The following is a 21,078-nucleotide window of genomic DNA, read 5'->3' as shown; positions in this document are numbered from 1 at the left end:
TCATCACCCTGTGACAGAGCCAGGCAGGTTCTCATCTATAAGCCTTGTCTCCAGGCTGGGACAGCCCTGAAAACAAGGAAAAAAAGGCATAAACAGCTCTTGTGTAACTGTGCTTTTGTCATGCTATGGGTCCACCACTTTCCTTCTTACCTATGGGGAATACAGAAAACCGGTTCTGAAGCTCTTGACGCCATCTCTTCTGCACGTTCCTTCCAGACCTCGGCTGGTCTGTACAACCTGGACTGGTCTCTTGATGGTGACATCAATCTCGACCTCAGAATGAAACCAACAAATAAAAAACCGGTCTTTTTCATTGATCCCAGAATGAGTTACGTGCACCCCTCAGGTCTTCACCGCATGAATACATGCAGAGTAAACAAAACACAGCTGGCTAGCCAGAAAGAGACTTTTTTCCCCCCCTACTATTACGGGAAATGGCAGGAACATGACATCAGTAAGAGGGGAAACAACTGCTTGCTCTCATTAAACTTTAGTAATTTAAAAGATTAAACTCTTAAGAACACAGACAATGGTCCCAAAACTCTTCTGGAGGCCAGCCTACTTCTTGTAAATAATGGCACCATTTGAAAAATATAAAACACCATCCATATTGCAGCTCATTTGTATGAGCTATAGGCTTTACTCAGAATAAATATTTTCTGTAGATACATAATTTCTCTCTTACCATTTTTTTTAACATAAGAGCAACTATGCCTGCTGCATTTTTGTCTCTTGAGAACAACCATAACTTATTATTTATTTTTTTCTCTCTTATCAACCATTTACATAAGTAAAAATAATTGCTTTTTAGATCAATGAGGAAAAAGGTTGTTTAAACAACCAAGCTGCATGCACCTCAGATTAGAACAAGAAAAGTTACCTTCTCTCTTAACTTTGCCAACCTCTTTTCTTTTTCTTGTTTCTCTACTTCTTTAGCTTGTTTTTGTAGAATCCTTAGCTCCAGTTTATGTAGATCCTGAAACACATAACAAATGGAAAAGCAAACTTTTCTTTGGAAGCAAAACAAATTGTATGAAAATATATATGCAGCCTTTCCACAGTTGTGATTTTTTTTTGTTTTGAAATTATTTGTCATAGTTTAGAATAAAGTGACACTAGGTAGATACTTGCTGTAGCTTGTCCCACACAAACCAATTATAGTTACACAGCTTTGAAAAAAAAAATGGATGTAGTTTAATCTGTTTACAAAAATGAACTCTAATTTGAATGCTGACAATAAGATTTACATTGATACGGGATCTAACTTGACCTTACAGCTACTGAAGCCTCCAGGGTCTTCAAACGTATCTTTTTCTTTCCTATCTGCATACAACAGTCAGGTCTTTTGACATTTTCTATAGCATGGAAAGCATCACAGCCCAAGCTGGTTTTCCCAAACATTTTCATAATGAAGTAAATTAAACCACTTTTATATGTAGAAAGAAAATTGGGCTTGAATAACCCTGTAGAACTTAGATATTGAGGAAAGGAACACCTTTGTGAGACTCCATGTGGAGTACTGTGTACAGCACTGAGGTCCCAAACATAAGAAGTATGTGGAACTGCTGGAGTGGGTCCAGAGAAGGGCTACAAAGGTGATCCGACGGCCGGAGCATCTCTCCTATGAAGACGGGCTGAGAGAGCTGGGTTGTTCAGCCTGGAGAAGAGAAGGCTCCAGGGAGACCTTCTAGCAGCCTTACAGTACCTATAAAGAGGACCTCCAAAAAGCTGGAGATGGACTTTTTCCAATGGCATGTAGTGATAGGACAAGGGGCAATGGCTTTAAACTGACAGAGGGGAGATTTAGATTAGATATTAGGAAGAAACTCGTCACTCTGAGGGCGGTGAAGCACTGGACCAGGTTGCCCAGAGAAGTTGTGCATGGCCCATCCCGGGAAGTGTGCAAGGCCAGGCTGGATCGGCTTTATGATGAGCAACCTGATGTAGTGGAAAGTGTTGCTGCCCATGGCTGGGGGCTGGAACTAGATGATCTTTGAGGTTCCTTCCAACCCAAACCATTCTACGATTCTATGAAAATAAAGTTTCATGCTGTTTCTTGCATGTAAGAGATGCTGTTACTCATAGTGAATCAAAAATAGATTTAAATGAATGAAACTTGAGTATTTAGGATTTTAAAAAGTGTCTAACAGATTCTGTTGTAGGAGGAAGTAGGTGAATTTAAAACAACGTGCATAAATGGAGATGCAATTACGCACACGCTCTTGAAACTTAGTAATTTCTTCTGCAGCAATTCTCTTCCTTTCCTCCTCCTCAGCTTCCTCTCTCTTCTCCTCTTCAAGCTTGTCAAGCTCCTCCTTTTCTTTCTTCTGCAAGGTATAGCTTTCCAACAGTAACCTCCTGCGGCATTGGTGCTGGCGTTCTTTTTGTTGCTCTTTCTCCTTCTCTTCTTCTAGTTTTAGTTCTGATGCCTGTTCCATTGCAAATGCTATTGCTTTCTGTTTCTTCCATGCTTCAACTGCTGTTTGTTGTCTTTTTCTTTCTTCTGCTTTTTGCTTCTGAGCTTCTTCATGCTTTAGACATTGTTCCTTGAGCATTTTTTCTGATTTCTCTTTCTCCTTCAAATTTCCTTCTTTTTCTTGCTGCTGCTTTTCTTTCCACTTCTTGATTGACTGCAAGAAAACAGCAGGAAAAAAAAATCATGAAAAATTTATACATTCCTGTTAATTTGGTCTGGTGAAAACATATGCTTCAAGGTTACAAATTGAAGATAGGAATTAAAAGTCCATTAAAAGCAAAACTTTAGGTAAAGAAAGAGCTATTTCTGCTTTCTCACCATTTTTCTTTCTATTTTATGGATCACATAGGCAGGTTTAATATATCAGACTATTACCCATTACTGCTTTTCCATGTGGGTGGTGATGAAGCTGCAAAGCATAGTCCAAGGGCACTCAAAAGAGACTTCAGGGCCCCGGGATGGTTGGTAGGGGAACCTGGATCACGAGCTATTTTTTCCTCTCTTCTTCCAGTTGCAGGCAGTGACATTGGAAGAAGCAGACACACCCAGTCTATTAATACATGGCTCCGTGGCTGGTGTCACTGCCACAATTTTGGGTTTTTTGATAACGGGATGGCCTACATGGCACCAGGCTTGCTGGTGCAAGATGGGATTCATCTTTCTCAAAGGGGGAAGAGGGTCTTTGCTCATGAGCTAGCAGGGCTCACTGACAGGGCTTTAAACTAGACTTGAAAAGGGAGAGGGATAGTATCAGGCTTGCTGGTGACAAGCTGAGAACACCTGAAGTGCAGCAGAAAGGAATTCCAGCCCCTCCAGGCAGTAAGTCAGCTTCATCGAGGGCCCAACCTAAATGCCTCTATGCAAACACATGTAGCATGGGGAATAAACAAAAGGAGTTAGAGATTTGTGCACACCTAAAAGGTTATGATTTTATTGGCATCATGGAGACATGGTGGGATGGTTCCTATGACTGGAGTGTTGGAAAGGAAGATTACAGGCTCTTTAAGAAGGACAGGCAGGGGAGATAAGGAGGAGATGTTGCCCTCTATGTCAGTGACCAGCAGGAGCACATGGAGCTCCGCCTGGGGATGGATGAGGAGCCGACCAAGAGCCTACGGGTCAGGATTAGAGGATGGGCAGGGGACAGGTGACATTATAGTTGGGGTCTGCTACAGGCCACGTGAGCAGGAAGACCGAGTGGATGAGGGCCTCTATAGTCAGATAGGAGCAGCCTCACGTTCACAAGCCCTGGTTCTCACTGGGGACTTCAACCACCCTGATATCTGTTGGAGGGATAACACAGCAGGGTATAAGCAAACCAGGAGGTTCCTGGAATGCACTGATGACAACTTCCTTCTCCAAATGACAGAGGAATCAATGAGCAGAGGTCCTCTGCTGGACTATGTTGTCGCCAACAAGGAGGGGCTGGTGGGGAATGTGAAGCTCAAGGGCAGCCTTGGCTGCAGTGACCATGAAATGGTGGAGTTCAAAATTCTTAGGGCAGCGACGAGGACGACGAGGACACACAGCAAGCCCTGGATTTCAGGAAAGCAGACTTCGGTCTCTTAAGGGATCTGTTTGGTAGAGTACCATGGGATAAAGCCCTGGTGGGATGAGGAGTCTATGAAAGCTGGTTAATATCCAAGGATCACCTCCTCCAGGCTCAGAGGCAGTGCATCCCTACAAAGAAGTCACACAAAACCACGAGGATGCCTGCATGGATGAACAAGGAGCTCCTGGACAAACTCAAGCACAAAAAGGAAACCTATAGAGGGTGAAAGCAAGGACAGGTAGCCTGGGAGGAATACAGAGAAATTGTCCGAGCAAACAGGGATCAGGTTAGGAAAGCTAAAGCCCTGATGGAATTAAATTTGACCAGGGACATCAAGGGCAACAAGAAAAGCTTCTATAGTTATGTCAGTGATAAAAGGAGGACTAAGGAAAACGTGGGTCTTCTCCAGAAGGTAACGTGAGATCTGGTTACCCGGGATATGGAGAAGGCTGAGGTACTCAATGACTTCTTTTCCTCAGTCTTCACTGACAAGAGCTCCAGCCGCACAGCCCAAGCTGCAGAAGGCAAAGGCAGAGACTGGGGGAATGAAGAACCGCCCACTGTAGGAGATCAGGTTCGAGACCATCTAAAGAACCTGAAGGTGGACAAGTCCATGGGACCTGATGAGGTGCATCCGCAGGTCCTGATGGAACTGGTGGATGAGGCTGCTAAGCCACTATCCATCATATTTCAGAAGTCGTGGCAATCTGGTGAAGTTCTCACTGACTGGAAAAGGGGAAACATAGCCCCCATCTTCAAAAAGGGGAAAAAAGAAGACCCAGGGAACTACAGGCCAGTCAGTCTCACCTCTGTGCCTTGCAAGTTCATGGAGCAGATCCTCCTGGTGACTATGCTAAGGCACATGGAAAATAAGGAGGTGATTGGTGCGAGCCAACATGGCTTCGCTAAGGGCAAATTGTGTCTGATAGATTTGGTGGCTGCCTATGACAGGATTACAGCATTGGTGGTGGATAAGAAAAGAGCAACTGACATTGTCTACCTGGACTTTTCCAAAGCATTTGATACTGTCCCACACAACATCCTTGTCTCTAAATTAGAGAAACATGGATTTGACAGATGGACCACTCGGTGGATAAGGAATTGGCTGGATGGTCGCACTCAAAGTGCTGCGGTCAACAGCTCAATGTTCAAGTGGAGGCCGGTGACGAGTGGTGTTCCTCAGGGGTCGGTATCAGGGCCGGCACTGTTTAACATCTTTGATGGCGACAGGGACAGTGGGATTGAGTGCACCCTCAGCAAGTTTGCTGACGACAGCACCATGATGTGTGTGGTGTGGTGGACATGCTGGAGTGAAGGGATGCCATCCAGAGGGACCTTGACATGCTTGAGAAGTGGACCCATGTGAGCCTCATGAAGTTCAACAAGGCCAAGTGCAAGGTCCTGCACGTGGGTCAGGGCAATCCCAAGCACAAGTACAGGCTGGGTGGAGAATGGATTGAGAGTAGCCCTGAGGAAAAGGACTTGGGGGTATTGGTTGATAAGAAGCTCAACATAAGCTTGAATAAGGAGCCAGCAATGTGTGCTTGCAGTCTAGAAAGCCAATTGTATTCTGGGCTGCATGAAGAAAAGCGTGGCCAGCAGGTCGAGGGAGGTGATTCTGTCCCTCTAACTCTGCCTTTGTGAGACCCCACATGGAGTAGTGTGTTCAGCTCTGAGGTCCCAAACATAAGAAGGACATGGAGCTGCTGGAGCGAGTCCACAGGAAGGCCACAAAGATGATCAGAGAGCTGAAGCAGCTCTGCTGTGAAGACAGACTGAGAGAGTTGGGGTTGTTCAGCCTGGAGAAGAGAAGGCTCCAGGGAGACATTCTAGCAGCCTTACAGTACCTATAAAGAGGACCCACAAAAAGCTAGAGATGGACTTTTTAGAATGGCATGTAGTGATAGGACACGAGGCAATGGCTTTAAACTGAAAGAGGGGAGATTTAGATTAGATATTAGGAAGAAACTCGTCACTGAGGGTGGTGAGGTACTGGACCAGGTTGCCCATAGAAGTTGTGGCTGCCACATCCCTTGAGGTGTTCAAGGCCAGGCTGGATGAGCAACCTGATGTAGTGGAAAGTGTTGCTGCCCATGGCAGAGGGGCTGGAACTAGATGATCTTTAAGGTTCTTTCCAACCCAAACGATTCTATGATTTAATATGTGCCTGCTAAAATTATTTAAGTTACGGCAGTCATATTAACTTTGATTAGTTAAGAATGTTAAGTTTCAGGTTGTTTGTTTTTTTTTTTTCCGAATTAACAATTCTACCTACTCTTTTATAATTCACTTTTTAGGTCAGTGTATCATTTGTTACTGTGATAGTTTGATGTGGGGGAGGGGGCTCTGGTGGTAGGAGAGGGGATTTGCTCCCTGTGCCACCAGATCGGACTCCCATCCCCCTTGGGGTTGAGCCAATCATCAGTGCCTCTGTGAATTGCCCTATTTAAGTTGGGACAAAGGAACAGAAAAGGTGCTTTGCCCAGGAGCGAGGAGAGGGGAGGAGGGCACTGCCCTCGCTCCCTGGCCCCTGGCTGGGCAGCTGCCCACGCCAGGCTGGTGCCACGTGCTCAAGATGGTGGCGACAGAGCTGCTTGGGGAACTCGGGGAGCGCCCCGCTCCCGGGGTGCCCGCTGGGCTGAGTTCACCCAGAGAGGACTAAGACCTGAGAGAAATGGCCACACCGGACACCAGGTCATTGAAGATGGAGTGGGAGGAGGTGTGCTGGAGCTGAGTTCTCCCTTGCAACCGGTGGAGATGGCAGGTGGCCCCCCTGAAGCCAAGATGGGCTTGGCGGTGCAGAGACCCATGGAGACACGGCCTGTGGAGAAGCCCACGTCGGGGCAGAGATGCCTGAGCCTGAGAGAGGTCGTGGAGCAAGGGATGCACGACGAGTAACTGTTAATAATGGAGCATGTGATGCACAACGAGGTCGTGAGGCATCTACAGTCCATGGGACGACCAATGCCGAAGCGAGTGGCCACAACTCCCTAAGAATCCAAGACTGTGGTAAAGCCCACACTGGAGCAATCTGATGGAGAAGGATTGCGTCCTGTGGGTAGGACTCACGCTGGAGAAGTTTGTCGATTTTCCTCGTGAGTAGGGGATCCACTGGAGCAAGGGAAAATGGTGTAAGGACTCCTTGTCCTTTAAGAGAGGAGTGGCAGTAACAACATGGATGAACTGACCTGCACTCTCCCATTCCCTGTCCCCCTGCGCTGCTGGGGAGGAGGTAGAGCCGGGAACAAAAGGAAAGGGGGGTGGGGAGGTGTTGTTTTTAAGATCTGGCCTTGTTTTCTCTTTATCCTCTCAAGTTACCGGTTTTTGTTTCCCTTTGTCCTTTTCAGCAACTGTTAATAAATTGTTTTGTTTTACGAAAGCCGAGTCTGTTTTGCCCGGGACCATGGTTGGTGGTGCTCCCTCCGTTCTTGTCTTGACCTTTAGTCCTTTTATTATAAAACCACTACAGTTACTCAGATGGATAGTGAGTATGATTCCTGAAGGAATCATAATTTTCTATGTCAGTATGGCATATGTATATTGCCTGTTCGGTGGGACAGATATTCTTAGGGACAGATGTAACAAGAACTGCAAGTACAGATAAGATCACTTACTGCTCTGGTTCAGCATCTATCTTGCTGGACCACTGCCATCAAAAGCATTCATAATATACTTTGGCAATACACAGCCCACTTTAGTGTGTTGTTAGGTCTCAGCTTATCGGTAATTCTTTAAGACAAATATTTTTGGCAAGTTGAGGATTCACTTATATACCATCAACTATAACGGCAATCCACCTAGCACCACTACCAGAGAGGCAAATACAAAAATAAGACATGCATACATTTTAAAAATAAGTACTTTTTCTTAAAGCTACAAAAGCCCTAGACAGGTTATTTTACCTCTTTCTTTCTTTTATGTAAAATTAGGAATTGTTGATACCATTTGTCATGCTGTTCAATATCTTCTTTTGTTCTTCCACAGAGATACTCAAGGGCTTCATCCACAAAAGACAGCCTTCCTTTGTGTTTTGTCCATATTTTCAGAAAAATTTGATGATCATAATCATCCCAGCCTCCTTGCCAGCCTCCTGTTCGCTGAAGAAATCTTTCAAACTCTACTACTTCTTCAGGTAGATGATTCTCCAGTGTTTTATTAACTGAGACCTTGGCTGATGGGAATTTCAAAACTTTTTCTGTTTTTGAGCTGCCTAACGCCCACAGTTCCACTTTTCTCTCAAAGACACTGAGCTCATTAATGGCAGTTCTTTCCTCCTTCAAAAGCTGTTCATATCTGAAAAGAGAACACTGAAATCTAAGAAAATAAATCCAGTATTTATTGTTCATTCATCAAAAATTAATTTTGGAATTGTTCAACACCACACAAAAGCTATTCGTCAAAGATTAAGAACTGAAATGGTAACACAGATGACAGCACAGTTGTAATGATACCATAATAAAGCTACACAATCAGAATTAAGTTAGCCTTTTAGTGAAAGCACACATTTATGGCACGCGAACAACTAACTCAATCCCCTCCTGACACTGGTAGAAAGAAAGGGAAAAGAAAGACCCACCCACTTGAAAAACAAAACAACAGCAACAACAAAAACTCACAATCTAATTTCTTCTGCAGCCTTTCTCTGAAAAGCCTTTTCACAGGCAGATGATTGTTACATTGAATCACTGCAACAGCTATATAAACAGCCTCTTTAAAAGGCTGTGTATCAAGACTCTAACGTTGATAGCTTGAGTTTTGATTTACATACCACAGGAATCACTACCAAGAGTAAATCAAAAGAATAGTTTACTCGATTAATGCAAAGTTTTCACTGTGTCTTATGAAAGCACTTTTTCTTGTCACCGAAGCACGCATAAACATACGTTTGCCTCTGTTCCTCTTTAAAAGCATTGATTGCATTTTCAACTTCTTCCATCATTTCCCTGAGTTTGTCAACAACTAAAAAGGAAAAGAAGAAAAGAGCATATCACTTAAGAAGTCTACAGTATTTACCAGTAATTCAGCACTATCCAGAAATGCAGGCACTTGCAGAGACTGCTGAGACACCTCTATTTCGATGTACAAAAGAGCATGCATTTCCAGCTCAAACAGCCTTAAAACACAGACTCCCATTTATTTGAAAGGTGTGGTTTCACAGTGATTTAGCTACCTGGATGCAAATGCCAGTATAAATACTTATTCCCATTAAACGAGTGTCATCCTGAGTAGCCTCCAACTAATTTACAGAATAAGACAGCCTTATCCTAAAGAGTTTACACTTTTGTTTTTTATATCAATGCAGTTAAGTGACTTAAGAAGCACATTAAAATCTTTGGTTCATACCAGGCTGTAGCAATCCTATTTAACCTAAAGGTCACTACTTTTGCAAAGCTGACAAAGCAACACCAAAGTAAGACTTCGTCCTGTACTTTCAGCATGCTGTAGCCCTAAACGTGGAGAAAGATGGTGAGACAGCTGTCTAGAGAAGATCTATTTTGCAACAGTAGGAAAAAGTTTTGCAGTATGTTTTAAACCAGCACATCTCTATGGACACATACTGAATACACAGTTTAGCCAAAATGGCTTTAAAAATAATAAACAAAATTAGTACAATAGTATCACTTAAAACTCTTAGTTCAGAGCACTGGCCGCTTTTCTCGCTCAGCAGTATCTAAAGCCAGTTGGTTGGCTTTCACCTCTGCAAACTGATTCAATCCACCTTCTCCTTCAGTAGCTTCTGTGATGTGTCGTGTAGGGCCCCACACAGCAGCCTTACACCTTTTATGTTTTCCTGCAATGTGACAGGACCCATCTGTGAACACAGCATATTGCTCCTCATTATCTCACAGTTTATTATATGGTGGGGTGTCATTGTTTTAGGCCGATCAGGCAACTAAATTCCACGCAGCCGCTCTCTCACTCCAGTAAAGTGGAGAGGAGAAAAATATAATAAAAGAACTGAGGGTCGAGACAAGAACAGAGGGAGCACCCACCAACCATGGTCCCGGGCAAAACAGACTCAGCTTTCGTAAAACAAAACAATTTATTAACAGTTACTTAAAAGAATAAAGACAAGAAAAACCAGTTACTTAAAAGGATAAAAAGGAAACAAGGCCAGATCTTAAAAACAACACCTCCCCACCCCCCTTTCCTTTTGTTCCCGGCTCTACCTCCTCCCCCCAGCAGCGCAGGGGGGCAGGGAATGGGGGAGTGCAGGTCAGTTCATTCCATCTTGTTACTGCCGCTCCTTTCTTAAAGGAGAAGGAGTCCTTACACCATTTTCCCCTGCTCCAGTGGATCCCCTACTCACAAGGAAAAATCCACAAACTTCTCTAGCGTGAGTCCTACCCACAGGATGCAATCCTTCCCCATCGGATTGCTCCGGTGCGGGCTTTACCACAGTCTCGGATTCTTAGGGAGTTGTTGCCACTCACTCTGGCGTGGGTCGTCACGCAGACTCTAGATGCGTCTCTATGCAGACTCTAAATGTGTCTCTACCTGTGCCCATGCTTCACAACTATCTTCAGGCATCTCCTCTGAACAAAACCCCTCCCCACTGACGGGGGTTGTCCCACGGACTCTAGATGCATACTGTCCTCAGGCTCAGGCATCTCTTCTCCGATGTGGGTTCTCCACAGGCTGCGAGTGGGTCTCTGCTCCATCGGGACCACCATGGCTGCAAGGGGGCCACCTGCCATCTCGCCACTGGTTGCAGGGGAAACTCAGCTCTGGCACACCTCATCCCGTTCCATCTTCACTGACCTGGTGCCAGTGTGGCCGTTTCTCTTAGATCTCAGCTCGACCCGGTGGGCACCCCGGGAGCGGGGCTCTCCCCAGGTGGCTCCGCCACGGCCATCCTCAGCAGATGGCACCAGCCCGGGGCGGGCCGCTGCCTGGCCAGGCGCCGGGGAGCGCGGGCAGCGCCCCCCTTCCCTCTCCTCACTCCTGGGCAAAGGCACACCTTTCCGGTTCCTTTGTCCCGACGTAAATAGGGCAATTTGCAGAGGTGTCGATTGGCTCAAGCCTCGAGGGGGATAGGAGTCCCATCTGGTGGGCAGCTTCTGCCACCAGAACCTCCCCCCTCAAATCAAACCATGACATGGGTCCTCTTCAGCACATCTCACTGCCTTCTCTGGTGACATTCCAAAATCTTCACCTTCTGGCCAGTTCGTGATCACTTCCAAAATTCTTAGGAGATTGGGGTTTCCCATCAAAGCCCTTTGTGTGATCAGTACGACCCACTTACTCCACATGGCATCAGCTGCATGATGTGTAGAGGGGACCCTCCCTTTGAATATCCAGCACAGCACTGGCAGCTGGGGAGCCAGGAGGAGCTGTGCTTCAGTTCCAACCACTTCCAAAGCAGCTCCGACTCCTTCATATGCTGCTAATATCTCCTTTTCACTTGGGGCTGAATATATCTTTTTCAGCAGGCTTCAGATCTTCTGGATCCCCAGCTCCAAAACCCAAGGGGTCAACCTCAAGTCTCCCCTGGTGCTTTTGCTAGAGACTCCAGGTGAGACTATTCTCTTCAGTATAGAGCACATTTTTAACATCTTGTCCTGCCCGGACTGGCATCAGCTGTCTTCCACCTAATTTGTTCAAAGGCTTGTCGTTGCTCAGGGCTCCATGTAAAATCATTCTTCTTTCGGCTCACTTGATACAGAGGATTTACAATCTGACTATAATTTGGAATATGCATTCTCCAGGAACCCAAAATGCCTAAGAAAGTTTCTGTTTCCTTTTTGTTAGTTAGTGGAGACACAGCAACAGGTTCATGCTGGTTTGAACATCCCAAGGATATTCAGAATTCTTAAGAATTTTTGTAAATGGCCCGGAAGAGAACCCCATGTATTGGCTCTTCAAAGAGAAAAAGCAACGGGTGTAACTGGCAACAATGCCCACCAGAAGGCTCCCGAGGTACGGAAATGAAGCCAGCACCGCTGCTCCACTCTTCACACCGCCCACCATCTCTGAATACAGATACAAAATCCGTCCTGCCACCCATGATTTTCTCATACCAGAGGCCAGCATAGCAGAGCACAGCGACACCCTTAACCAGCAAAACAATATCCTTAATCCTAATCCAACATCTAGAGATGGCAACCCATGCACACACACCAGCAAACAGCACATACGGCAAGTAAGGTGCTACGTAACACAACTCTGAAAACAACTCTCTGAGAAAAACAAAACAACATTTTGATCTGCGACGTCCAAGGAAACATAATGAATGCTTATAGCAAATTTGTTTTAACACACTCTGGTCAAATCTGCTGTTGTCTCAAGCTTTCAACCTCCACGTTGGGTGCCAAAAAGGACTGTCATGGTTTAAGCCCAGACAGCAACCAAGCACCAGACAGCTACTCACTCACCCTCCCTCACCCCGGGGGATGGGGGAGAGAACTGAAGGGGAAAAGGCAAGGACACTTGGGGGTTGGGATAAGAACAATTTAATAATTGAAATAAAGTAAAATTTAAATAATAATAAATTTAATAATATGCAAACAAGCGATGTATGGCACAACTGCTCACCACCCACTGCTCAACACCCATCCCAACCCTGGCTTGTGACCCCAGAGGAGAGAAATCCCAAAACCGCAATCCCAAAAGAGAGTGAGCGACCTTCCTAGCCAATCCTCATTTATATATTGAGCAGGACATCGCATGGTATGGAATACCCTATTTGCCAATTTGGATCAGTTGCTCCAGCTATGCCCCCTCCCAGCTTGTTGTGCACCTACACACTGGCAAAGCATGGTAAGTTGAAAAGTCTTTGATTTCTTAGCAACAAGTAAAAACATCAGCATATTATCAACATTCTTCTCGTACTAAATCCCATACTAAATCCAAAATACAGCGCTATTCTAGATATTAAGGAGAAAACTATCCCAGCTGAAACCAGGACGCTTGCCTTGTTAATTCTTGGTATCTTTGCTTACAGATTAAGTTAATGCCTTTTTTTATAGAATAGACACTGAATAAGTGAAATGAGATGTATTTTATCTAGCATCAGAAAGCACTCAGCTAGTAGGAGGGGTTCAACCTCAGTTCCACACGAGGTAGTATAGTAACACAGGAGAACGGTTCTTTCAGTGCCTACTTCCCAAAAGTTTCAAAACATCTAAATTGAACGAGTTGTTTCAGCATTTTCCATAGAAAATTCCAACTTACACTTAAAGCCATGTGGACAGCTGGAAATGAGCTCCCTGTAGACCCTACTCTGTGACCTCTTACCAGATGAAAGGGAGATGTATGTAAACAGCACTAGAACAGTACCTTTGTTTTACATAAGGCAAAGAGTTACGTATAAAAAAATACCTGTGTTTCGACAACCTGAAGAAACAAACCCACACCACTTCTAAGACCGAGTAAGTTTCTCTGTTTCCACACTCTGCGACTGTCTGTTTAGCCCATATCTGGGGCTAAACAATAGCCAGCTGTTCTATTGACCAATGACCCCTCCCCACTTGAGAAGGGGAATCAGGAAAAAAGACCCATGGGTTGAGATAAGATTTAATAACTGGAATAAAATGAAAAAATAATACTACTACTAATAATGATAACAATAATAATATATACAGGTAAGTGACATATGGTGCAGCTGCTCACCACTCCTTGGCCAATGTCCAGCCCGTTCTCAGCCAGCAATCCCAGAGCAGGAAAGTCCTGAAACTGCAACCTCATAAGGACAGAGAGTAGGCCTTGGGAGCAGAATGACAAGTGAGACTCTCCAGGGACAGAGGCCATTGAAGAAGTGAAAGTGGGAGAGACAAAGGCAGGAGAAGAGAGCCTGCCCTCAACAAACTTTCCCATTTATAGTGAGCAAGACATTACATGGTATGGAATACCCACTTGCCAATTTAGGTGTCAATCGCCCCGGCCATGCTCCTTCTAGCAAAAAACAAATCGAAAAGTCCTTGATCGCTACGGATACCTGCATACCACAGCTGGCTACAAACTAAACCAAAGTGCCTTACCAACTCTGTTCCCACCAAAGGAGGTGCTGCAGTCTTTTCAAAAATGCAGCATACTTTAGAAATGCAGCTTCTCTGAACAAAAACTTGATTCTATGATTCTATCCCAGCGAAACCAGGACAACGATCTTTCACCATTTCTCACATTTCTCCATTCTTCCCTTCCCAGATTGCTGGAAAAGCAGACAGACTGGAGAAGCAGTATCCCAAGTCTGCAGGAGAACCACAAGCTCAACTGTGCAAGAAACGTGTCTCCAGAGGAAAAGGTTTTTAAATCTGCCATCATGACTTACATTCTGGTGTAGGCTTCACATCTTTTAATTGTCGCTGAAGTCTCTTCACATTATTTTGTATTTTTGATAGCTGCTGCAGCATTTTAGCTCCTGATAAACAAAATAAGATGCTGATAGTTCTAACAGTTTCTTTGAGCATTAAATTCAATACAAGAGCAAGAGTAGAACCAATGTTTTCATGTACTCCGAGAATGCATGCGCTTACTGGGTTTGTTACCCCTTGGCTCTTCCTGAGTCCATAAATACAATACTGATGGGGATGAAGTTATGGATACATCTAAGGTACTAAGGAGTCTGGGGACTGTATCTTCTATCCTAAAATATTTGTTTAAGGAAGGGATAACGGAGTCCAAGACCTATACGTAACAAAATGTAGCTAAGAGATGAACCGAGTAGTTCCTGCTGAGCCCACAGAAAGTGTAAAAGCACATAGACCATGCAGCAAGACCTGAACATAGAAAATGGGAAGTCTGGGGATTCTAGTACGCACCCTAGAAGATCATACTCTAACACTCCTTCACATCTCACACATAGTGCCTTACAACTCTCATCTCGTGTCCTCTTTGTTATCTCACAACACATCTACGTCCACACTCCCTTCTTACCCCTGGAAAATTTTCTTAACTTTCTAGCTTAGTCATTCCTCAAAAATATTTACATTTCTTAAGTTGTAAAGGATACGGTAAGTTTCCTTAATTAAAAGACACACATTAGAACACATATAAATTTGTAAGGTAAGCGTATTTTTAAATGTCTCTGTGTCCCTTCTCTTCAATTTATTTTGTTTTGATATTCTAGATCAGAAGGTACAGCGTGATTCATTTGATTACTTTTGAAAGAATCTAGGTACTGTGACCAGGGAGTCATTTTTATCCCCTGAAGTATTTAATTAGTCTGCAAGTGGAACAGATACTTTAGGACAGACTGTGTACCATCTCGCAGCACTATTTAGACTATGAATATTCATTACCCAAGAATTTGAAAAATGCAAACACAGAACTGTTTAAAAGTATACTTAAAGGCAGCAGCCAGCGTGTGAAAAACTTACTTTGCAGTAAGTACATATATACTGGACCTTAGCTAGACTACATTAGATTTTGCAATACACGCAAAAAATTGAATCCAAGTTTCTAAACAAGTAACTTTCCACCAAGGATTTTATGAGTTGTATCTGCTACAGTCAAGAGTAAAAGAAAACAGTTAATAACACAGAAGGCCCAAAATGTTTATGCTTCTGAATTCTGCAAGTGATTTGTGGAAGTCTTCTTTAGAAGCAGTACACATGGTGAAATACCAGACTAGTACCAGCATCTACCTTCCACCTGAACTAATCTCTCTGTATTACTGATTTTTAAACCATTTAAACAAACAAAGGTTAAAAAAGAAAGGCAAATACAAACTACAAATAAAACCTCACTTACTTTCAGTTTTCCTGCTGACAGTCATGCTATGCTCCAGTTCCTCTAGTACGCTGTATTCTACCCTGAAATCACTCTTCCTATTATAGAGATGTCCCTTTTTGTCCTTTTCTGCATTTGCAAGCCTGGAAAAAAAAAAAAGGTTGCCACACTGCATAAGACACAAATACTTAGCAAAGCCCCAACATTTTCCAAGCTTAGTATCCAGCTGAGGCTGTGTCACCAGGACTATCTTAGAATTTATACAAATCACTGGTTTGTTCCTACTGCTGTTTTCAAGGAAAACCTTTCTGCAATTGTAAGACTACACACTGAAGTAACCCAAGAACTTGAACAAGAGAAAGAAGTTAACAAGGAAATTACCTTACTGACAGGCAGCGGTTCACACATGGAATGGCCTGAAATTTTATCTGTATGCTATCAGTGAGCCTTATGAGAATTTTCATCGGAAAGCCCGGGGACAGACAGGCTGTATTAATGCAGTTGCACACCTAGATGGAGCCTCAGCACAGACAAAACAAGTACATTCCCTCAGCCTTAACACTAGTAACAGTACTACTGCAACTGAAGATTCAAATTCAAGTTCATGAGCATTTAAATAACTTTACCTTACTTAATGACTATGCTTTCTGTATAGTATTGAAAGCTACAGGTGACTTTTGCTTTCTTACTAAGGTCAGAAGCTGTGGAGTACAAGTCAGACTGGGATGTGCTTTGCCCTGCTACAAGCTGGCAGTATACCAGGGTTTAACCTACAGAACAGCAGATGCAGAAGGACTGCAGATATCGTCGTCCTGAGCACATCTGTGAAGTCTGGTGCCACCACGCTAGCAATCAGAACAGCAGGACACTGATGCCACACAGTATAGAGACAGCTGGTAGGATTCTCAACACTAAGCAACACTACCGACACCCACAAAATCCTGTCTCGCAGTAGCAGCTTGGTTCTTCAGCAGACTGCTGCTGCTATACGGTTTAAACCCCTATATGGTGCAGCTTGTGGTTCACAGCTCAAATGCTTTGCTGTCCACTGGAATTCACAAACCAGACCCAAGTACCAAATCTGCTCAGACACTGCACTGGAAGCCTTCAGAGCACAACTACAGGACAATACGCCCTAGTTAACTGGCATGTCTTGTTTGAAGCTCCTTGAGAACGTCTATGTTACCCAGCAGTCAATTTTTGAGCCATAACCCAGGATCCAGAATAACCAAGGAGGAGCTGATTCAGTCAGACACTGTAGAACACTGCTGTGAGACAAGTGCTCATTCAGGATTCACAACTACAAACCTCTCCTTCAGCTGGGTGGCTACATCAGCTCTTCCTCACAAAGCTCATCCGTGCAAGAGTGCAGAAACAGATTTAAATCACTTCTGTCTCTGAGCTGTCTTGAACCTCCATTTCTCAAAGCAGTGGCCTGGATACTCTAGATGAAGTGCTTTCAGTCTTCTCTGAGGAAGCTGTAGTAATGCTCGCAATTCCCCTTTTGTTGGTATGTCTTAAGGGCTTTAGTTCCTTAGAAGGCTGAGCACAGCTGAGTAGGGAAACTGAGAACTGTTATGCCACACGCACTTTCTTTTTCGTGCATCTAGTGCAACAACAGCTTACTAAAGAAGATGACTGACCAAAATCAGAACAGGGCATTTTAGAGCTCATGAGCCTATCTCAAACTACTGGAATAACTTCAGTAATCCACCTGAGCTGCTGAAAAGGAAATCTTAGCCTAAAGGTTTCATTACCGTAAGTTCTTACCTTGAAACCTGAGTTACGCTACCTCCAGAACAGCATGAAAACTACTTATGATGAAGTGTTTAACTTACTGGGTTTTTAGCTTTTCTGCAGTTCTTATGAATTCAACTTTCTTAGCTCGTTCAGCTTTCATCTTCCGATTCCAAAACTGTCGACCAGCACCTGCAGTACTGGAACAGCCATCATTCTGTACATAACAAAATCAAGTACGATTTAAAAAAATATTTATTTTTCAAACATTGGTTATTTCCAAGCAGGCAACACCACAGCGCAGAGTAACCACATTACTTCAGTTTTATACTTGCACAACTAAAATAATTTTAAGTCACACCGGTATAAAACTGGAATCAACCCCGAACGTCCTTAACACAACCGCTGCGAGGAATGCAGGCGATGAAAACGTCTCTTCAGGTTACGGAGCTACCATTTTGTGGCCAGCCTGGCAAACCCGCACTGCTTCCTGCACGTCCCTGTTTAACGTTTATTCCTACGCCTTCTACGAGGCTGGAACTCCTCAGCGGCCGCCTCCGGGCGGACCCGCAGAAAATGGCTCCCCGCGGTCGGCGGGGGAGGCAGCGGCCCCGCGCCGCGATCCGGCCCCTTTACCTGTTGCCGCCCGGCGGCCCCCGCCGCCACCACCGCGGCCATCGCCACCGCCGCCATCTTGGCGACGGCCCCGTCTGCCGCGCCGCCCCGCCCCGCTCCCCGGCCGCGCTCGCCCGCGCCGCCGACTGCAGCTGGTTAACCCTATTGCGTGTAGGATTTAAGATTTTTTTTTATTCCCCCCCCCGCGTTTCTCAACTCGTGGAGTGTGCTGCGGTTTCAGTTACGTTGGTATTTAAAGTTTTGTATTGATTGCTTCCTTCAGAAAGACTAGAATATATCCTCGTTATCCTGACAGAAAATAAAAGACTTTCGCATTACTCAACACATTTTTTGGAACTCTCGCCTTGTTTTTCACTCGCATATACCAGTCAAACTTTTAATGAGTTGCTAGTTAACGTTTCTTTAGAATAGAAATAATCTATTCATGCAGTGGAATAGCTAAAGCGATTTTACAGACTCGCTTGTCCCAGCTGCGAACACAAAAGCCCTCACAGATGCTAACCAAATGGCCTAAGCTGAAGACGTTTTATTGCCTAATTGATGTTTTTAAGAGCACTTTCCTGACAAATTTTTCCTCTCTGTGTTTTATGACTGTGCTTAACATTTCGTTTCTTTGTATTTGCTGAATAGGAGTTAACAAGTAAAGGAGAATATTTCAAAACTGAAAATAGTCATCAGCATAAATTAAGAAGGATTGTTCTCACAGATTGCTACCTGAAATGGCTTGTAAAAGTGTTCTCTCCACAGCAGTGCTTCAAAGTCTTCTTTGTCTTGTCCTTCACTATGGGATAGAAGAGAAAGAAGTGTATGGTCTGGAACATGCTTGTATTTGCTTTCCTTTGGTGACTGTCAGCCCTTCCAAGGTGTCTGACTAGGATCAGCAAACTGGTAGCCGTTTAGGCGTTACTCCACAGCAAGCACTTGTTTTCAGCAAGCATTTCAACAAGGTGGCTCTCATCATAGTGCATCATTCAGTATCATTCAGATTCTGTTCAGTAGCTCACCCATTCCTGGATGGTCAATCTGTCTTATTGTTTGCTATACACTTTGCTTGTGAGTTACTCAGAATCTTGACTACTTTACAAAGATGCCCTGGAAATCATGTGCAGACGTATTGGAGCAGAGCTGAGCTTGGCTAGGTCTGGCTCTAAGCGCTGCAGATGGTCAGGCATCATGTTGTGATGCTGGTATGAAGATGAACCCTGACTTTCATCTGGGTCAGGACGTTACTTCATTCCCTCTATGGAGCAGGACTCATCTGGATATGCCCGTGGTGCGTTGGATTTGGCTGGCTACCAGGTGCCCACTGAGCCGCTCTGTCACTCCCCCTCCTCAGCAGGACAGAGGGAGAAAATAAGATAAAAAACTCATGGGCTAAGAGAAAGGCAGTTCAATTAACAAAGGTGAAGGCCACACTCAGAAGCAAAGGAAAGCAAAAAGATTTATTCTCTACTACCTATCAGCACATGATGTCCAGCCACTTCCTGGGAAGTAGGGCATCAGTAGATATAGTGGTTGCTTTAGAAGACACCTTAATAACCCCCTCCTCCCTCTCCTTCTCTTGGCTTTTATTACTGGGCACGACATCATAGGATATGTAATATCCTTTTGATCAGTTGGGGTCAGCTGTCCCAGCTGTGTCCCCTCCCAGTCTCTTGTTCACCCCCAGCCCACTGGCCTTTGTGGGGGGGGTGTTGGAGGCACAGCCCTAATGCTGTGCCAGCACCCATCAGCAGTAGCCCAAACACTGGAGCGGTATCAACAGTTTCTAGCTACAATCATAAAGCACAGCTCTGTGTGCACTGCAGTGGGGAACGTTAACTCCATCCTAGCCACAACTCTTGAGTGGCCTCTGTGTCCGTTTTGTAAACAGATAATCTAGATCCAGAAGAAATGAGCTAGATAAATACATAGGGTAATTACAGCCTGATCTCTCCCACACTCTCTCAGCTTAGTTTGGCGTTTGAAGTTAGCAAATCCCTGACTTCTGTGTGTTTTGCTTCATAAAAGCTTTCGAGATTTTGCACAAAAATAAAGCATGGAAATACACTGAGAAAAAACAAAGCTGTTAAAATTTAAAGGAGCTGGGTATACACAGGACAAAGAAGCCCAAATCACAGAAGAAAACCTGTTAGCCTGGAAGATGCAATGCCAGCAATCAAAGAATTGATCACAGCCAAGTTTCTTTATGGAAGAGGCCTCATCTGTCACGGTTCAGCAATATCTCCCATTTTCCTGGAATTCTTCCAGCCAAATAGAGTCCTTTTTGGACTGCACAGTAATGTTGTATTCCCATCCATGAGATCCTTGAGGAAACCACCTATCTTACCAGGAGGCATAAGCAGCCACTTGCTGGATGCGGATCCCCAGAAGAAAGATTTCCTTAAGTAGATGTTTCTTTCCAAATGAACTTAGAGTGTTGTGTTTTTTTTGCTGATGTCCTATCTCTGAGTCCTCAACAAGAATGCATTGGGGCAGTTGCACAGTATCAAGCAGAAAAGACAGCCAGTGTTAGATGAGCAAAGTGGAAGTAGTTTAAATTAATTAAGTAAATTAATGCTCAGAGAAATCAAAGCCTTTAACCCTATGGGTACAACTGTCCCCTTGCGAAGGCATTCATAAAATTGCCTAGGTATCCTAGATTATTAAAACACACAGCTGCTGCTAACAACATTGGCTTTCCTTGTATTTTTATTTCTAAAAAAAAATGTCTCCACTCTAGTCTAGTCTCAGACTCACAACTTGGAATTAAAGCAACTCAGGGCATCAGCTAGAATATGAAAAATAAAAAAAAAAAAGTAAGCAGATGCAAAAAATAAAAAAGCTATTACAGAGCTTTAGGTACATAGGTACGTAGTTGATATGTGCTTATTCTGAGGCGCTGTAATAAAGCACTCTTCGCGGGGGGGGGGGGTGTCGAGGAGTAGGGAGGGCACCTGCTGGGTACACCAGCCGTAATGCAGCAGTGCAGATGTGAGGAGGAATAGTACAGTTCCGCACTGTAAAG

General features: G+C 44.3%; 1 protein-coding gene across 1 annotated transcript; it reads right to left on the bottom strand.

Annotated features, from left to right (window-relative positions):
* Positions 1 to 35: 35 nt before the first annotated feature.
* Positions 36 to 18,128, bottom strand: CCDC112 (coiled-coil domain containing 112). Its single transcript, XM_086629867.1, has 10 exons — positions 18,072 to 18,128; positions 17,537 to 17,652; positions 15,720 to 15,841; positions 14,299 to 14,388; positions 8,912 to 8,987; positions 7,931 to 8,321; positions 2,217 to 2,630; positions 865 to 976; positions 151 to 253; positions 36 to 66 (listed from the first exon to the last, which is right to left on the bottom strand). Exons 1-10 carry the CDS (start codon positions 18,126 to 18,128, stop codon positions 36 to 38), a joined length of 1,512 nt encoding a protein of 503 aa, XP_086485993.1.
* Positions 18,129 to 21,078: the final 2,950 nt, after the last annotated feature.

Source organism: Tauraco erythrolophus, chromosome Z (genome assembly GCF_009769465.1).
Source record: "Tauraco erythrolophus isolate bTauEry1 chromosome Z, bTauEry1.pri, whole genome shotgun sequence".
Lineage (NCBI taxonomy): Eukaryota > Metazoa > Chordata > Aves > Musophagiformes > Musophagidae > Tauraco > Tauraco erythrolophus.
The sequence above is the reverse complement of the archived record's forward strand: the minus strand, read 5'-3'. Positions and strand labels throughout refer to the sequence as shown.